This window comes from Lynx canadensis, chromosome B1 (assembly GCF_007474595.2).
Source record: "Lynx canadensis isolate LIC74 chromosome B1, mLynCan4.pri.v2, whole genome shotgun sequence".
In the NCBI taxonomy this organism is placed as follows: Eukaryota; Metazoa; Chordata; class Mammalia; order Carnivora; family Felidae; genus Lynx; species Lynx canadensis.
Window position 1 is genome coordinate 24754339 of NC_044306.2, and position 18427 is coordinate 24772765.

The window sequence follows — 18427 nt, forward strand, 5'->3', positions numbered from 1 at the left end:
AAATAGAAAGTGGCCACTTAAAACAAAGACACATCTCACCATGCTGATGATAAAGCTTTATAATCCATGTCCCTTGGTGAACAGAAATGCTGTTTTGCCATTCAAAAAAAAAAAAAAAATAGCAGCCAAGCTCTTGATATCAAATTTAACTCTAAGCTGTTTCCTATTGCATGAAAAATCGCAGCAGAAACAAGTTCAGAGCAAAGGCTCTCTTTTTTGGTTATAAGGGATTCTGTAGAAAAAAAAATATCAAAAACAAATGATTAATTATTCATTAATTTATTTGCAGAGACATCTAAGATATGGTATAGTTCTAGATGCTCAAAGGATTCTGCATATGATGGAACACTATCAATGAGAAAACTGTGTACTTTTGAAAAATAGGCAAATCTAAAGAGAATACATGTATCTAGAAATACTGCATCCATGATGCAGTATTATTCCCCATGATGTATTATTTTTTAAATTTTATTTAAATCTAAGTTAGTTGCCATATAATGTAATAATGGTTTCAGATGCAGAATTTAGTGATTCATCACTTACAAATAACACCCAGTGCTCATCCCAAGAAATGCCCTTCCTAATGCCCATCACCCATTTAGCCCATCCCCCCCCCAACACCCCTCCAGCAACCCTCAGTTCTCTGTATTTAAGAGTCTCTTATGGTTTGCCTCCCTCTCTGTTTTTATCTTCCTAATTCTGGGATCATTTGGAAACCAGTTATCCTCAAAAAGGTCTTAGTGATATCAGGAAAATATTATGAAGTATTCCACGATTTCCTCAAATTGCCTGTGGGTTACTTAAGAAAACATTAAGAGAATCAGCAGACCTGGCTGACCTGAGCTCTAAAGTGGTAGTAAGTCACACTCTGCCAGTATCTGGGCCCCTCCTACAAAAAGAAAGAAAGAAAGAAAGAAAGAAAGAAAGAAAGAAAGAAAGAAAGAAAGAAAGAAGAAAGAAAGAAAGAAGAAGGAAGGAAGGAAGGAAGGAAGGAAGGAAGGAAGGAAGGAAGGAAGGAAGGAAGGAAGGAGGAAGGAAGGAAGGAAGGAAGGAAGGAAGGAAGGAAGGAAGGAAGGAAGGAAAGGAAAGGAAAGGAAAGGAAGGAAAGAAATGACTGAGGCTGCATTACATAGCAGGAACCTGAAGGTAAAAATAGGGCACCACAGGAATAATAATTTATAGTTTTAGAAATCTGCTTTTTTTTTTTTTTTAATGATGGACTGACTTCTAGTGAATTGACAGAGTTAATTTTCACATTTACTTAACTCCTGGAATCTTTGGCCCCCGAAAGCTAAGAATAAGAAAAAATTTTCCAAGCTCACAAAAACTGAGATACACATGAAAAATAGGTCAATGTTAAAAGAATATTTTTAAATTGGGTACCTGCTTCTTCAGTTTTCTTCTAAAGCCCAAAACTGATGGAAGCTTGGATGTGTCTTTCGGAAAAAGGAATGTACTACTTATTCCGCTGGCGTGGTTCATGATAGGCGGTTTATTTTATAATATACTATTTTTTATGATATCTAGACAGCCTAAATGCATGGTAGCTATCTCATATATAATATTTTAGGCTTCATGAAGCAATTTACCAATAAAGAGTTTCAATACGAGTTTGTTTTCCACAAACAGCTAAGAGGCATAATGAGTAAATTCCAACATCTGACAAAATATGTGGAAGTAGATGGATAATGATTTTGTGAAGCATTGGGACACAGATTGCTACTCAGGAAAGAAAATCTGCATCCAATCATATGGAGATAAATTCACACATCATATTATTAAAGATCTCTCTCTCCCACAGTCTATTACTAGCCCTGTCAGATTTGGATCAGACAGAATGAATATTTTAAAGGAAAAGCGCTAATTATCTTTTACTAAAATCTGGCTACCCCAACCCCTGACTAGAGTCATAGAAACGCTTTTTTAAAACGTGGTATCTTTTTTGGCTTTTTGTTCATGCATTTACATGAAGGAATTAAGAAGAGTCATATCTGCCTACGCTTTCTTACTGCTCCTAAGCATCTTGAATATGAGACATCAGTTTGGCAATGAAAAGCATTCCTCTTCATGTTACCATTGAGTTGGAGAGCAGTAGGAAGATGCCCAAATGTGCACCACTTGGTTTGCTAGATAATTTGTTCCTTGACAGCCTCATCAAGAAAATGAATTTCGTTTTGTCCTCTGCAAATTCTCACTGTAATCAATATTTACTTTGAAATTAATGAGCCTACAAGTGAAAAACTCTAATAAGTTGTGATCATGTCTGTGTTGTTGCTTCTGTTCTAATTGTCTGATTCAGTTTGTAAGTGGTTTGGGGGCATTTACTAGTTGCAAATGTGACTCCCTGGAAGTAGGCTCAGAGGCATGAAGATTTGATATCGTGACAGGATCTTCAGATTCCCAGTCACTCCATTTCACAGACTTGACCCTTATATTAGCAACAAAGTAGGTCAATGTAGCAATGTTCTTTTCTTGGTTCAGATGCGCTCTTTATCTTTAAAGAGTACATTTTAGAGAGTTGAAACTACTTTTAATTAAAAGGAGAGTATTCCCCTCATTTCTTCTCTTCTTTCCCACAATGGCTGAGAATATGCTGTATGGTAGATATTACTCTTATATATGCTTTAAAAAAAGTTCTAGAAGGACAACATGACCTACAATTTAACATGGGGTAAGTAATTAATATGAAAGACCCTAAGGGAAACCAGAAGCAACTGTGGACATCTAAAGAAAAAGTAGAAAAATAAAGAGAAAGTGGCAGTAGTATTATGTCTTTAGTTTCTAGTAAATACATAGAATCTGTGTGAAGGTATTTAAAAATGACCCAGAAGTCAATCATGTCTGCATGCATATGTGTGTGTGTGTATGTATACATACATTTTAAAATTTTTAAATTTTTATTTATATATGTGTATATATTTATGTCTATATACGTCATTTGTTTCTGAAAGGATAAAATGAGATACCCACATTTAAGGGGTTGAATCAGGAAAGTTGTCATTTTCTAAGTACTATGAATGAGATGTCCCGGAGAAGTTGCAAAATAGTGTAATGAAGAATTCCTCTTTTCATATGCAGTTACTCAGTTCAGGTTATGTACAGCTTATTTTCTATATCTTAATTTTTAATTTTTAATTTTAAAGATTTGTTAAATGTTTTTTATTTATTTATTTTGAGAGAGAGAGAGCGTGCATGCATGCACAAGTGGGGCAGGGGCAGAGAGAGAGAGAGAGAGAGAGAGAGAGAGAGAGAGAGAGAATATCCCAAGCAGGCTCCATGCTGTCAGCACAGAGCTGGATGTGGGGCTTGAACTCGTGAACCGTGAGATCATGACCTGACCCAATATCAAGAGTTGAACACTTAACCAACTGAGCCACCCCGGCGCTTCTTGTTTTCTGTATCTTAAAACTTCTGTTCAGATAACATTTTAGAGAGCTATAGCTAAGAGGATTACCAAGAATATTTGTCCTGAATGGCAGAAGTTCCTAAAAGGGTCAAAGGAGGGAGCGCCTGGGTGGCTCAGTCAGTTAAGCCTCCGATTTTGGCTCAGGTCATGATCTCATGGTTTGAGTTCGAGCCCCGCATCAGGCTCTGTGATGACATCTTAGAGCCTGGAGCCTGCTTTGGATTCTGTGTCTTCCTTTTTCTCTGCCCACCCCTGTTGCACTCTGTCTGTCTCTCTCTCTCTCTCTAAAAAAAAAAAAAAAAAAAAAAAAAAATTATAAAAAAAGAGTCAAAGGAGGAAGAAGGCCATCAAAAAAATACCACCTAAGAATCTTATAGAAAACTACATGACATTATTGGCCCAAAATAAATACCCAAACTGGCACCTTTATTGTGCTAAAGGAATGAAAAAAGATATATGTGTAATTGTGAGGGGGTAGTATTGTGAGTGGGGAAGGGAATACAGGGAATAGTTTGGCCCTATTGGATGTGTTGTAGAGGAACTGCAATCATATTTACCTATCAACTCAATCTTAAAATCACTGCTCTCGAGGCGCCTAGGTGGCTCAGTTCGTTAAGCGTCTGACTTCAGCTCAGGTCATGATCTCGTGTTTCATGGGTTTGAGCCCCACATTGGGCTCTGTGCTGACATCTCAGAGCCTGGAGCCTGCTTTGGATTTTGTGTCTGCCTCTCTACCCCTCTCCTGCTCCCACTGTATCTGTCTTTCTCTCAAAAATAAACAAATGTTGGGGCACCTGGGTGGCTCAGTTGGTTAAGCGTTCGACTTCTGCTCAGGTCGTGATCTCATGGTTTGTGAGTTCAAGCCCTGCATCAGGCTTTCTGCTGTCAGCAGAGAGCCCACTTAGGATCTTCTGTCCCCCTCTCCCTCTGCCCCTCCCCCATTCACGTTCTCTCTCTCTCTCTCTCTAAAATATAAACATTTAAAAATTTAAAAAAATCACTGCTCTAGAACATATTAAAATTTAGATTAAATTTAGATTATTTAACATGCTTTATGAGATTCAGAAATTTTTCTTTATTTCAAGCAAATAACACATTGAATCATAACAGTTTAATTGTTTTTAGCTGTTTCTCCTATTACCTCCATATTTCTAAACAACATGATTATACTATTTCTTTTTTCCATTTTAGACATTATCTGTTAACTTCCTATTTTGGGAAATAAAGAGTTAGCTGTCTGAGACTATTCTTCCCAGCATCTCTAACCCCATCCCCTACAAAAATGCTATGTTCCAAAAAATAGTTGCTTTCGTAATTTTTTATTAAGTCAGTATTTACTACTTGCATTATTTTGGCCACACAAAAAAATTCACAGCTAAGCCAAGTAGTGTACTATATTTCTTTTCTTTTAAATCTCTTTTTCCTGGAAGTAATAACTGATTTTTCTAGTTTTCTATGTAATTATTACTAATTCTTCCACCTAAATTGGCTGACTTTATTATAAAACCCTCTCAGTGTGGTCACATACCTCATATAATGTATTATATCCATGTTTTTTCCTTAGAGTCATCTCTTGTAGAGAACTTTGGGATTTTTTTGAAATGATTGCTTGCTAGGCCTGCTACATAAATTTCATCCTGAAAATTCCATTCCCTGATCTTTGTGTTGAATTTCTGACTCCCTTGTTGCCGTGTCTTTTCCACTTTATTTATTCTCTTATTTAGGTGGAACTATCCCTACAGTAGCTTCTTGAGAAGAGGCGGGACATATTTTAAGTCTCCTCATATAATTTTATGGTAGAAATAATTTCTCATCAGAATTTTGAAGATATATTTGCCTGTCTTGTTTCCAGTTTTTCTATTAAGAAATCCAACACCACTGAGATTCCCAAACATAATATATAATCTCTTTTCTCTCTCTGATAACATGTATGTGCATTTGCTTAACTCTAAAGCTCTGAAATTTCACAATAATGTTTTCTGCTGTGGTCTATTTTTATTCCTTGTAGTACTGCATACTTTATGAATTCCCTTGTGTCTGAAGACCTGGGTCTGCAAAATTTTCTGAAAACAAATTTGTTAAATCTCTCCCCTCAATTTTCTCTGAATGCACCTGAGAAATGTGGTTCCCCTCCAAGATGACAAATGGGTTTTCAAGTTGTTAGTAATTCTCTGGAGTTTATTGTTGCCCCTGCTATCTTTTTGAAGGAGGTGATTCTAGAATAGTGAAACTCTGAACCTCAGCTCCCATTTGATCTGGATGTTGTGGAGGCAGGAAATTTACTACAGAGGGCCTTATTCCTCTAGTTTTCTCCTCTAGAAACCCTATCCAACATTTACACCATCCCCATACCACTCACTATTTATAAGGAAGGAAGGAAGGAAGGGAAGAAGTGAGGGAGGGAGGAAGAGAAGAGAGGAGGAAGGAAGGGGAAAAGGAGGAAAGGAGGGAGGGAGGGAGGAAGGGACAGGAAAGGGAGGGAGGGAGGGAAGAAGGAAGGAAGGAAGGAAGGAAGGAAGGCAGGCAGGCAGGCAGGCAGGCACACAGGGAGGGAGAAACTGATGACCTTCTGTTTTATGTTAAACTTTACATGGTATCTGTGGCCATGAGAGGACTTATTTTTTTTTTCTTTATGTGAGTTTCTTCCATAAAATTGTTAAGTTCCTTTAGGAAAGGTAGAATATATTATGTAGGTTTATATTCTCAATGTTTAGCGGGGTGTCTGTGGCTCCGGGGCAGTAAATAAACAGGTATTGAAGACTTGTCCAGGTAGCTTTGCTGTCAGCTCCTCAATGCTGCACCCTTGATTTCAGATACAAGTGCCTTATTTGCATCACCTTCTCTCAGGCTATAGAATGAGCAATGGTGATTATCATCAGGTTCTTCTTTTCTAAGGACAATTGCCAGGCCAAAATACATAGTATGTGTTTATTTCAGAAGCAGGTACAAAGGAGAACATGATCATTTGATATCAGATATAGGTCAGTGATTCTCAAACTAGAAGGTCTCCAATTGTTGTTACTGTTTAGTGTAATAATGTTTAATTTCAGGGCACCTGGATAGCTCAGTTGGTTGAGTGTCTGACTCCCAATTTTTGCTCAGGTCATGATCTCAGGGCCATGGGATCGAGCCCCACATCGGGCTCCACGGTGAGTGTGGAGCCTGCTTGGATTTCTCTCTCTCTCTCTCTCTCTCTCTCTCTCTCTCTCTCTCTCTCTCTCCCCCCCCCCCATCTGCCTCCCCAACCTACATGTACTCTCTCCCTCTCTCTAAAATGATAAAAAAGATTATATTTAATTTCAATTAACTTTAAAATACTGTATGGCATAAAATGCTTATGTCAAGGAATGGTTAAGTGTTACAAAATTAGCTCACATAATCTGAAATTAATTGTGTCTAAACACCCTATGCACTAATATCACAAAAAGCAAATTTGGACATTTTACAAACATTTTCCAAAATGGTTACATAATTAGAAGTACATAGAATCTCTTGTAATATTAATGCAGTGGTGTTTGAACACATGCATTTAAGAAGTGAAAAATCCCCATGGAAATTCACTTCATAAAATCAACACCCTGCAATGACCTATACTTTTCCAGATCCTTCATCCAAATCCTCAGCTGCTGAGCTCATTCTGAATGGAATTGCACAAAAAAGATTACAAAAAATATTAAATAGAAATTTGCAAAATAACTAGTATTTAGAAATATCATTTTAAGGAAAGCAGCCTGCTGAGGAGGCTGATGGGGAAAATCAGGTCTTTTACAAAGACTTCTCCATCTATAGCATGGGTTCCAGTCAATTCAGATGATTTAGAAAATGAGGTCAGTATGCTCAGATGCAACTGATAATAATCCAACACTACTTTTGCTTAATACTCTTCAGCCTTTAGATCGTAGAGGCAGATTATAGCTATAAATCTTATAAATAGAATTTAAATAGGAAGTGTGAATAAGAAAGTCTGGAGAGAGAAATTTTTAAAAAAATCTATCAGACTGTAGGATATGGAATGAGCGCTCAAAATGTAGTGATGATAGTCATAATGATAATTATGAAATTTTATGTCTTAAAAATATATAGACACTTTACATTCACAAGAATGATTTGGAAATGTCCAAAGAACCTAGATTCGCAGGACAGGAGTTAATGTTTTGTGTTCAGTCTACCTAATTTACAATCTCTTCTCGCAACTAGATGGCCTCAGAACTTGTTGAACTATCTTCCTTTGACATTATAAAAACACTTACCTATTTGCCAAGGTTAAGTGAAATAAATTAATATTATGATAAGGTCCTAGGGGCAAAATTTTTATGTAATCTGTCCCCCAAGGAGTTCATAAAACTCATTTTCTTTTTAGTAAAAGAAATGAATTCAGAATTTAGTCTCAACTTAAATGTAAATGTGGTTTAGGAATGACACAGTAATACCACTTTGCATTTCTTAAGTTAGCCTGCTCTTTCTACACTGGATAAAAATAAAGAAAAGAAAGCATCTAAAACAGAGCCGCCCTATTACAACCCAAATTTGCCCATGAAAGCAGAAATTTTCTGGCCTGCATCTACGCGTTTTTTCCACTTTCCGTAGCCTCCCACACTATAATGACTTATGCATGGAATTCGGGGACTTTATATTTTCTTTTGAGTGCAAAATGAATGCCAACATGGAAAATGTGCATGCTGACCATTTTCAAATGGTCACAGGCCTTTGAGAGAACCAGATAGTATCCAGAAAGATATTTGGTCAGGTTAGGGTACCAAATTCTAGTACATTCCTTAATAAGTCTGCTGGTCTTCACAGGATGGGAATATTTACCTTTCTGGCAAGTGCTTAGTCAGAATAGCTTGAAGTTTTTGGTAGGGACTCAGAATCCTTTGCAATAGACTGAAGTGACCCAAAACCAGCGTAGTAGTTAATCTTGTTTATGGCTGAAATCAATAAGCCAATCCATGTTATGTGCTGACAGTTCTTGTGTGGAGGAAAAACGAGAAGTGTCTACTTTTTGAATGGGATTTTTCTTTTATGGTCCAATAATTTGGTTTCATTTTGGGGCAACATTTGGATTAGTCATTTTTGCAAAGTTCAGTTTACATTGGTATAATCTGTTTCCTTGAACTAAGGGGTTTGAATAGTTCAAGGCAAAAAGGAGATGGAAACCTGGAATGTATTTATATTCTACCCTATCTTATGCCTGGTTTTCTGGTTTACTGAAATTTTTATGGCTAAAGTCTAATAGAAGTATACAAACGAAACTCCTTGGAAGCCAAAAAGAAAGAGACCGAAGTTTCTGAAGAATTGTACCCATTGTTTTATCATGCTCACATCTTCTTTTTGGTTCTCTGAGTTCCTGCCTGAGGAGTTTAGATTTTATACACACTAAATGTATGTGGAGGGAAGGGGTCCAGGTAGAATCTCATGCCATGGAGACAGTAAAGTTTGTTGGCTATCTAAATTTGGGCCTTAGAACCTGGGCCTAGTGTAAATCCCGGCGTGCTTCCTGGATGTATTGCCTTGGGCAAGTTATTTAACGTCTCAACAAGATGAGCTTGCCACCTAGTAGTAGCAGTAATAGCATGACTGTAAATGTATTTATCCTAAGGCATGGCCAGTGGTCTGTGTTCCATTTTCTTATGAATTATGTGTTAATAGGAGCTAAACCAGATTATTCCATGTTTCTTAGTCTCTCCCTGGAGTAAATACGTCCTGGTAGTTTGGCCTCTGTATTAGCTCTTTCACAGACTAGTCCATTACACATGCTGTCTCTGTAGCTCACGTTTTGCACGAGCAGCTCCCGGTGGCCATTGCTGCAATTCAAACCGAACAACAAATAGATTTCTGTAAGAACTTGGGTTCACAAAAGTAAAGCAGGAAAGTACGTAAGCTAGAGTAACAAGTTTCTTCTGGTGATTTCTATTAAGTACTGCAAGGCAAATATGTTCTTAATGGAGTGTCAAACACTCAGGACTTACGTCTTCATTCATTAATAGGTCAGTCGATCCACCTGCCTTTCAAATGCTGTCAACGTTTTTCGACCAGAAATATTACATGTGAAGTTTTCTTCTAATATTAGGCTACTTCTTAAAGAAACAACATCATTAAATCTACGGAAAGAAGCTTTGTAAATTCCCTAGCACAGATTAAGCGCTCTCTTCTCCAAGACACATTTTGACTCTAGAATGATTATCCTAAACTACATATAAATTTTTAATTTGTTTTCATAGGCGGCAAAATGATAAAATTCACTCTCTTCTTCGGTCCGCGCGTATGACGTGATGTCTCCTCAAGTTCCATCTCCTTCAGTGTCGCATGGAACGTATCTCTCAGTCTGTTGTCAAACTACGATGACATGTCTGTAGCTATCAGAAAGAGAAGCTGGGAAGAACATGTGACCCAATGGATGGGGCAGCCTTTTAATTCTGATGATTGTAACCCAGCATGCCATCATGGACTAGTAGCTGACAGCTCCCAGGCAAGCATGGAAAAAGATGCAACTTTAAATGTGGATCGCAAAGAGAAGTGTGTCTCACTGCCAGACTGCTGCCATGGCTCAGAGCTGAGAGACTTTCCTGGGAGGCCAATGGGTCACATTTCAAAGGAGGCGGATGAAAATGACAGCCCCGAAGGTGAAGATCAGTTTCTTTCTCTGGAGGCCAGCACGGAAACACTAGTGCACGTGTCTGATGAGGATACCGATCCCAATCCCTATGTTACAGATGATAAACAAATTTTAACTACGCAAGGACATAAGATATCAGACCAACATACTATCAGAGGAGCAGGCTCCTTAGTAAAGACACTGCCCGTCATGGAAGGTAACCAAAGTAACTCCTGGGGAATGGCTGGCGGAGCTGACTTGGCACTGGTAGAAGAAAAGAGGGGGAAAAAACCTGTTGACACTACAAGTAAAAGCCTGGAGCTTTGTAATGATATAAGCTTAAGTGAAGTAAAAGATGCATCCCAAACAAATGCATGTGACTCTTCACATGTGAAAGATATTGTGCCTGAGAAGCAATTGCTTAATTCGGCTGTAATTGCTCAGCAACGAAGAAAACTTGACTTCCCTAAAGATGAACATGAAAGAAACCCCTGCGGTGTAGTACAGGCTGAGTTCTTGGCTATTCCTCACAAGGGCAGAGGACTGCCATTATTAAAAGCAGATTCTGGAAGCTGCCTTCTGCAACCTCCTTCCTGCCCTGATGGAATGTCAGCTGAAAATGGCCTAGAGAAGAGTGGTTTCTTAGAACATCAAAACAAATGTCTTCCAAAGGTCAACTCAGAAGATGGCATGCAGCGTTTACACCTAAAGGAGACTCTGGCCACCCAGGAACCCACAGATAATCCGGTCAGACTTCGCAAAAGAAAGGTAAGGCACATGCACAGATTATCTGGTTTTTGGAATTTTATAAATATCCTTGTTTCTATCGCTTATTATTTTGCCAGGATTAAAGAGATGTAGATGTTTCTTTTGCCCTATAGTGTAGCTGTATAACTCAAGGATTATCTTCTTGGGGGGAACATCAGAATATGTAAAAATTAGAATATAATAACCTATTCATTTCACTAATAGTATTTATCATAGTTTGTGAACTATGCTCTTTGGAATTGTGTTGAAGACAGAATTGGTTTCACTTTCCTTAGTTGGAATTAAATAGCCACCAGATAGCTCATAGTTCAAGGCCTAGCTGATGAGTGTTCTCTAATTTTTAGAAAGAAAGTAATAATACTTTCTTTATTTAATGTCAGTTATTTGGACTTATTTCTTTTGCCCTTCAAAAAGTATATTTTATCATAATTAAAGTGGTATGAATCACACGTTAAAAATGACCCCTTTACATCTCCAAAGACAACAGTATGCCCTACCCCCAAATATGTTTATAAAAATAACACCCTGGCACATTTGCTATCATTAGGTGTATCAACTTTTCTTTAATTCTGAACCAAAAAGAACCGATAGCTGAAATTACTTTTTATGGTGAGTCTCCTTTAACTACTCCTGTAGATGCCACAATCCCCTTAGAAGTTTCCAAGTGAGAGAAGCAAAGATTGGAGTGGAGTTATTTGAAGCATGGCTTAGCTAGTAGACTCTTGGCCAAAATTTGTCTTATCTTTAGGATTTTCCCCAAATTCTTCCCACAATGTAGTGGTTTACTATCCTGATGTAAATACAAATATAATTTCTTCTATAAATGCAACGTGGTCATTGGCATTGAAAACTCCCTGTGGACTGGACAACATCTTTCCTCCTCTTTTGATATAATATTAATCTATAATGGCACTTCTCCTCATATAAAACCAATGTTCAACTGGACTATGTACAATGAGGAAAGAAAACAATCTCTAACTCTTTGTGGGGGAAAAAAAGAAAAAAGAAAAAACAAAGTCCGGTTTCCATAAACTGTGGTTTTGCTAACAAACTAGCTCAGTGACGTGTCATAAATTAGTTTAAACGAAGTCAAAGACTTGACAGCCTACCATCAGTATGCTCAAACTCTATGACAACAGAGCATTCTGTGTTTCTGGCAACCTCTTCTTTCTTTATACATCGCATTGAAATGTTAATGCTGCATAAAGTTGTTATGATTGGCATGCTCAGGTCACTTTTCCAGAAATGTCCTATATCCTATCAAATCTGCTGGGAATGCGATAATGACATAAGAAATTATTAACCGACCTATGACATAGCTCCCCTAAAATAAGACAAACCCTGCCCAACTGCTGACAAACATTAAACATTCCAGAAACATATGCTCACCACTTGGACATTTATATCAATAGTAAGAATGCTGGAAAGAATTTTCTCTTGGACATGTCACTATAGCATGGTTACATTAGGAGAGATGTAATTATAACCTATTTACAAGTTCTAACTTAAATATTCTATTTTAAGCATGTCATTATCCTAAAGTGTTATGGCGTCGTCTGGTGGAATATTTGCTTCGACTCTACAATTCCTTCGGGATGCTTTGTAATAAACAGATTAAATGCAAAATTTCAAGTTTGGACTTTACTCTGGAAAAGCATCATTATGGGAGAAACCTCTATAACCAAAGTCTGTAGGAATTTCTGTTCTGTTCGATAGTGAATGAGTATTAAAATGCCTTTGAATTGGCAATTTACCATTTTAGAGCTTTACCAAGGAAAATAGTAGAACAAACTCATAAACGTGCAGATACGTTTATCATTGTATTGTATGTTACTGACAAAAAAAGAATGTAAATTTCCATCAATAAGGAATGCTTAATTATTGTTTGTCTATACTTTGGAATGCTATGCAGCCATTAAAAGATAGAGGGAGATCCATGTACACTAACTGAATGATCTCATGATACAGCACATCTGGCAAAAGGCAGGGGCAGACCTGGATGTGTAGCACATACCAACCTTATATGACAAAATGTGTATATTATAGATAAAAATATAAATACAAATAGGAACGGGGGTATAAACCCCTCTATGTGGTTAAATAAGACTATGCAAAATCCTGGCTATCTAGGCATAAAATTATTAATAGCAGTTATTTTGAAAGAATGGAACTAAAAGTATAGAAGCAGGGGATTTTCACCTTTTCCCCCATATAATTGTTATAAAAGGTGTTAGAAAGATGGATGAAATGCATGCCATGAACAGAAGTACAAAAGCAAAATAGTACTAGATATATAAAGTATTTGGAACATGTTCTGCATGGCACAAAATGACCTTTATATAGTTATTATGACTATCATTACTTCTATGAAATAGAAACAAGTATGTATAAAGTTTTTCAAAATGTCAACAAGAATTCTAGTCAACTACTCCATTCATAATACCAGTGCACATCATTTAAAACAGATAAGCCTTTTGGGGAGACACACAAGCCACATTTTCATGTCTAAGGTGTTAGGGACCAGATGCGAAAAAGAATTTGCTTAATTGTCTGTATCTTTAAAACTATTTGTCAGCCATGGTGACAGCTTTAAGATTAGTGCATGTAAAGGTGAAGTAGAATATAAACTAATAAATTTTTAGAGAACTTTAATCAGCTTATTATCTGATGGTCATATGAGTGAGCCAAATCCTTCACTGAATTTATGAGCATGATTTTTTTTGAGGGGGGGGGGTCAGGATATAATCAAGGTTCTAAGACTTGTAAAAAAAATAAAACTCAAGTAGAGCTTCTAAGAGTAGTCCTCAGAATGTACTGAAATAGCATTATGCTAGAGATATAATTGTATGTTACATATACATTATCATTTCTTGAAATCTATAAATCTTGGCGGGCATTCACTGTTTTGCACGCTGTATTTTTGTTGTTGTTGTTGCTTTCCAATGTTATCTCTGGCCATCCAAGGATGGCTACACATGTATTTATTAAGCATCCCAAGTGGAGAGGGCTACATTTGTCGTGTATATAAATATCAATATTTTAAGCTAATAATTCTCCTAAATATGATGAAATATATAATTAAAGTGAAGCCAATGAAATCAAAGGAAAACCAAGTAGATTAGGAGCAGACATTAGCAAATGAGTCAGAAGGTCATGTGGCATATGACCAGCATTTATAGGGTGTGGGTAAGTCTTTGGGGTAAGGCAGCTGGTTCAGGGCAATTCTCAGAGACAAATTCCACAGAAATCTGGAGGAGGGAGACACTCTAAGAAGTGGTCTCTTTAAACCAAATGAGATGTGAAGATGGAAAATATGTAAGGAAAGGCTTGAGGTTAGACTTTTTTAAAGAACTAGTGTATTTGTTCTTGATGGTGGTTAGCTAATTAAAGAGAGTCCAACATTTAGTCTTCTCTAGAGACTATTTAAATAGTTCCCAAAGTTTTGCATAGCCGTAATAGTTATATAAATGTATGAACATAGTTTTATTTGCTCACACAAAATATAATCCATATTACAAAGCGATATAAACTCCAGAATATAATGCAAAAATGATCTGAACCTTGAGAAGACACCTGATTCCACATTCGAACATAAATCTCACGTCCGAGCCAGTAAACTAAACTGTATCATTTTTGCTGTAGTTTTGACAGCTGTCATAGAAAACCAGCATAAAAGTGGCTTAAATCTAACATCTTTTTCTCACATACACATAATAATTGGGTATAAACAGTACTGGACCAATATGTAGCCTCTATGTTTTCACAGCCCCAGACCCTTTCCATCTAACTGTTCTACCGCCTTGAGCCCTTATTGAGAGTCAAGTGAGTGGGAAAAGGAGGGAGTGCAGGGGTGGCCACAGTCCCGTGTAAGGCAGGACCCAGAAGGTGCACACTTCTTTTTCTCCCACATTTCATGTGCTAGAGTTTAGTTACATGGACATACCTAGCAATAAGGGCTGAGAAATGGAGTCTGCATTCTGGGTAAGCAGGCGTCTGCTAAAAATTCTATTATCAAAGAATAAGGAGAAATTTTATATTATCACCCATACCATTAAATATGTTGAGGAACAACACTCTAACAAATTTATTCCAGTACATCATGGCCTATGGTGAAAGGAATAAACAGGCTGCTGTATGTTAGGTGGTGTTTTGTATACATACTTAATTTCACACTACCGAATACCTTTCTGTGTTAGGAAACTTTTCAAAGTGATGTTGATCAAATGCTACACTTTGTTAATGGAAAACTCCCAGGAATTAAACATTATACTGTATACACTGTACTTTATCCCTGGACAAGTGTAATATATTAATTAGAAATGACTGATAAAATCAAGTCTTTTCTCCTTACCCTATCTCTAACATAAGTATAAATTCAGTAAAAGCACACTTCTACTTGAAACGACCTTCTCATTCCTTTCTATGACCTTCTTGTTTTTTCCTGTCTCCTGACTGCCAATGTGGGAGCCTTGTAGCATGAGGAGGCTGTCATTGACCAATGGGTGACATAAAGAACAGTGTAAATCATGGAAAAGATAGAATGGGCCAAGATAGGAAGCCAGCTGGAAGAATACAAAAGGGAAGGAAAAAAATTGTCTAAGAAATAAAAAACAAAAGGATGGTTAGGCCAAAACCCCCAGATATGTTGAATGAAAGCAGGGACTAGTGGAAGAATTAGACTTTGTTAAGAAGCCTACTATTATTTGACAAAAAGGAAGGAATACAAAGCAGAGTAAGTATATGTACCCCTGCAGATAGATTCATAATAACAGTATGATTTTATACTGAGTTCCCAGGGTTTTGAAACAGATAATCCTGTTGAGTAGATTATACTGTTTTTAAACTTTGTTTTCCTGGCTCAAGGATTAGGACTGGCAGAGAAAAGTCACCACCAGGGGGAAAGCGGGCATGTAGAGAGGTAACTAGGTCTTCCCAGCCATATTTTAACTGGGTTTGTGTCTCAGATAAACCTGGCAATTTTGCGAGCAGCTCGTTTTGTGTTGCTAGGCCACTGAAAACCATCGAATTGTTTTATGCCATTTAAACTGGTGTTTGCCTTATGAACAACTAGAAAGCCAGAAACATATCTGCAGACACTGGGGTCTCAAATATTTTGCCTCATAATATACTATGTTTATTGTATAGTATATTGTATATCGTATTGTATTGTATTGTATTGTATTGTATTGTATAGTATATAGTCCCCGAAACACTACTGGAGTGTTCTCAAGTAAGACTTCTGTTTGACTCACACTTCAGGCTAGCATGGAAGGGAAAGAGAAAGAGTGCAGAGAAAGAGAAAAGGGGTGGGGCAGAGGAAGGGGAGGAGAAGGAAAAGGGAAAGAGAGAAAGAGAGAAGAACAGAGGGGAGGATAAGTTATATTAGGTTACCAAGAGAAGCACCAGTCAACTGCAAGGAGAAGCAAAGCTCCAAGCCCTTGAGAAAAGTGGATTTCTAGCAGCTGGAGTCAGATTCTATTTCAGCACAATGCGCTTATGGTGATCACCAGCACGAGTTTAGCAAGGAGACAAGGAACACGAATTTGATTCCAGTGCTCATAGAGCCGGTGGAGAGGAATTATTATTATGGGTTCACATGAGGAACTCTGCCGAGTAGGGCCAGCGTTCGCCAGCTCACCGCCACCAGGCTGCAGGTGAAGCCCCAGTGAGCCACTATATCAAGATCCCCAAATGGTTTCACTTTGGGGGGACTTTTCCAAATTTCCTCAGCCAAGTTAGTTGCTTGATTCTCTCCTCATTCACAGAGGACTTCTCTCTTTTGTAACCTTTACTATAAAATCATTTGATCCCACCACTGCTAACTAAAACAGAAACTTGGTGGGACCAGTGTTGTGTCTGTAGAGGTTCAGATTTGTGTCTGTAGCATTCAGCCCAGTGCTTAGAACTCCATTCATCAGCGTTTGAATGAATGAATATTGGTGTTATGGTAAAGAATTTATTTTCAGAAGACGAAATCAGATGTCAAGAGCCTAAGAATAAAGACGCAGAAAAAATGGAATCATACAACCCAAATCAGAAAACAGCTCATGCTTTGTACCATAACCTCCTCTCTGTGCTCCCTGCTATTTCCATGCTAAAACAGAGCGTGAGAGAAGAGGGAGAAAAGAACTATGTAAAATCTGGTTCTCCGAGGCAATCTTTGAGTTTGATTATTATTACCATTGATCTCAAAACAACAAATTAATTGTAACTCATTGGTGCATAGAAATCTGAGGGGTAAATGTTATTTAGAATCTACTCAATTGTTTCCAGAGATAATGGGCAAGAGTAAGTGTAGAGAAGGAAATATTAGCTTATCCATTCACTTTTATTTTTAATTTTTATCCTTTAATTTTGTATATAGAAGGTATATATTAATACAAACGTATATATGTTACAGTTTATAAGGAAATACTCACTGAGGAGCATATGATCGAAAATGTTGGGAGGCCACTGGTTCAGAAATCCTCCAGCTTTTCTGGTTCATGTCATTCTGAGGAAGTCAGGAGTGGAGTGGAGGGGAAATGACAGGAAAAATAGAGTAAGAGACTGAAAGATAAATGAGTAGGAGAGATTAAGGGATTTGTTTAGAAAGTGTCACACCACAGTAAATTTCTTTGTAATTTATATTGTGAAAACCACATAAAGTAGGGAGATTTGTTGCCAGGTGCCTCTAAGGCAGAAAAAATATACTCTGAATGAGAGCAATTAGATCTGGATGTTTCTTGTTCCAGATTTTTTTTTAAAAAAAAGTAGTTATGATGTGCGATGGGCCTCTGATCCAAGCAGTGCCTTGAATCAAAACTTCAAATTTACATTCTTAGTAACAAGATCATTAATAAATTCACATTAATCCAACATCAGCTTTTATTGGAGCAAGAATTAATACACGTTTATGATGTTATTTTAAATAATTAATGGGTATTTCAGAGCCAATTGCACATTAGAGGCAAGCGTAATAGTGAAACTGATTTAGTTTCTTCCTCGTGGATTTCTGTTACTAGAAACCAGGACCAGCTTATTAATCTTTTAATACCAACAAAACCACCATAGGTTTTGGCTCCCTCCCTCGACGAAATGCCAATATCCACAAAAGTTGGGATAACTAACATAGCCTACAGAACAGGGCCCTGCCTCTGTTATCTGGGCGCTAAACACAGTGCTGCCCATGGAATCGGTTCACTTTCTGGCTCATGTTCTTAGAAATAAAGTACTTCTCCCTGCTGCCAACAAGATCTCTATTCCACAGATAGTTTTCTAACTGTCAAGAAAATTAGAGTGCCACTTTCGAGATAACCTCACAATTTTCAAAGGAAACATAAGCAAATAGGAAAATACACTTTTATTTTTTTTTTTCTGTCCTGTATCTACATTGGCAGAGGAATAAAACTAGTGATTAACGAAGCTCTTCAATTTTGGGTTCTATCTTTTGAGCCAGTGGAGCTTTAAAAGGATTTTATAGACGTTAAAAGTTTTATATACATTAAAAGTTAACCCAGGCACTTCAAAACAAGTTGAAATAGCATTACTATTTGGTCTAGAAAATGAATAGCTTGGTCTGAGCTTGATTTTCTAATCAAGAAAATAAGCTATGGTGAGGAGAAAGAGCATAATCTAAATTAAAGTATGCTATTTAATCTTTGTGAAACTTATGTCTC

General features: G+C 37.3%; 1 protein-coding gene across 1 annotated transcript in view; it reads left to right on the forward strand.

The window, feature by feature from the left end:
* DLC1 (DLC1 Rho GTPase activating protein) overlaps nucleotides 1–18427 on the forward strand; it is a 443051-nt gene that overhangs the window by 5811 nt on the left and 418813 nt on the right. Inside the window, exon 2 of the mRNA XM_030312240.1 lies at nucleotides 9628–10769. Within this exon, the coding sequence (XP_030168100.1) occupies nucleotides 9753–10769 (1017 nt within the window). The 5' untranslated portion in view covers nucleotides 9628–9752. The remainder of the gene's footprint in view (nucleotides 1–9627; nucleotides 10770–18427) is intronic.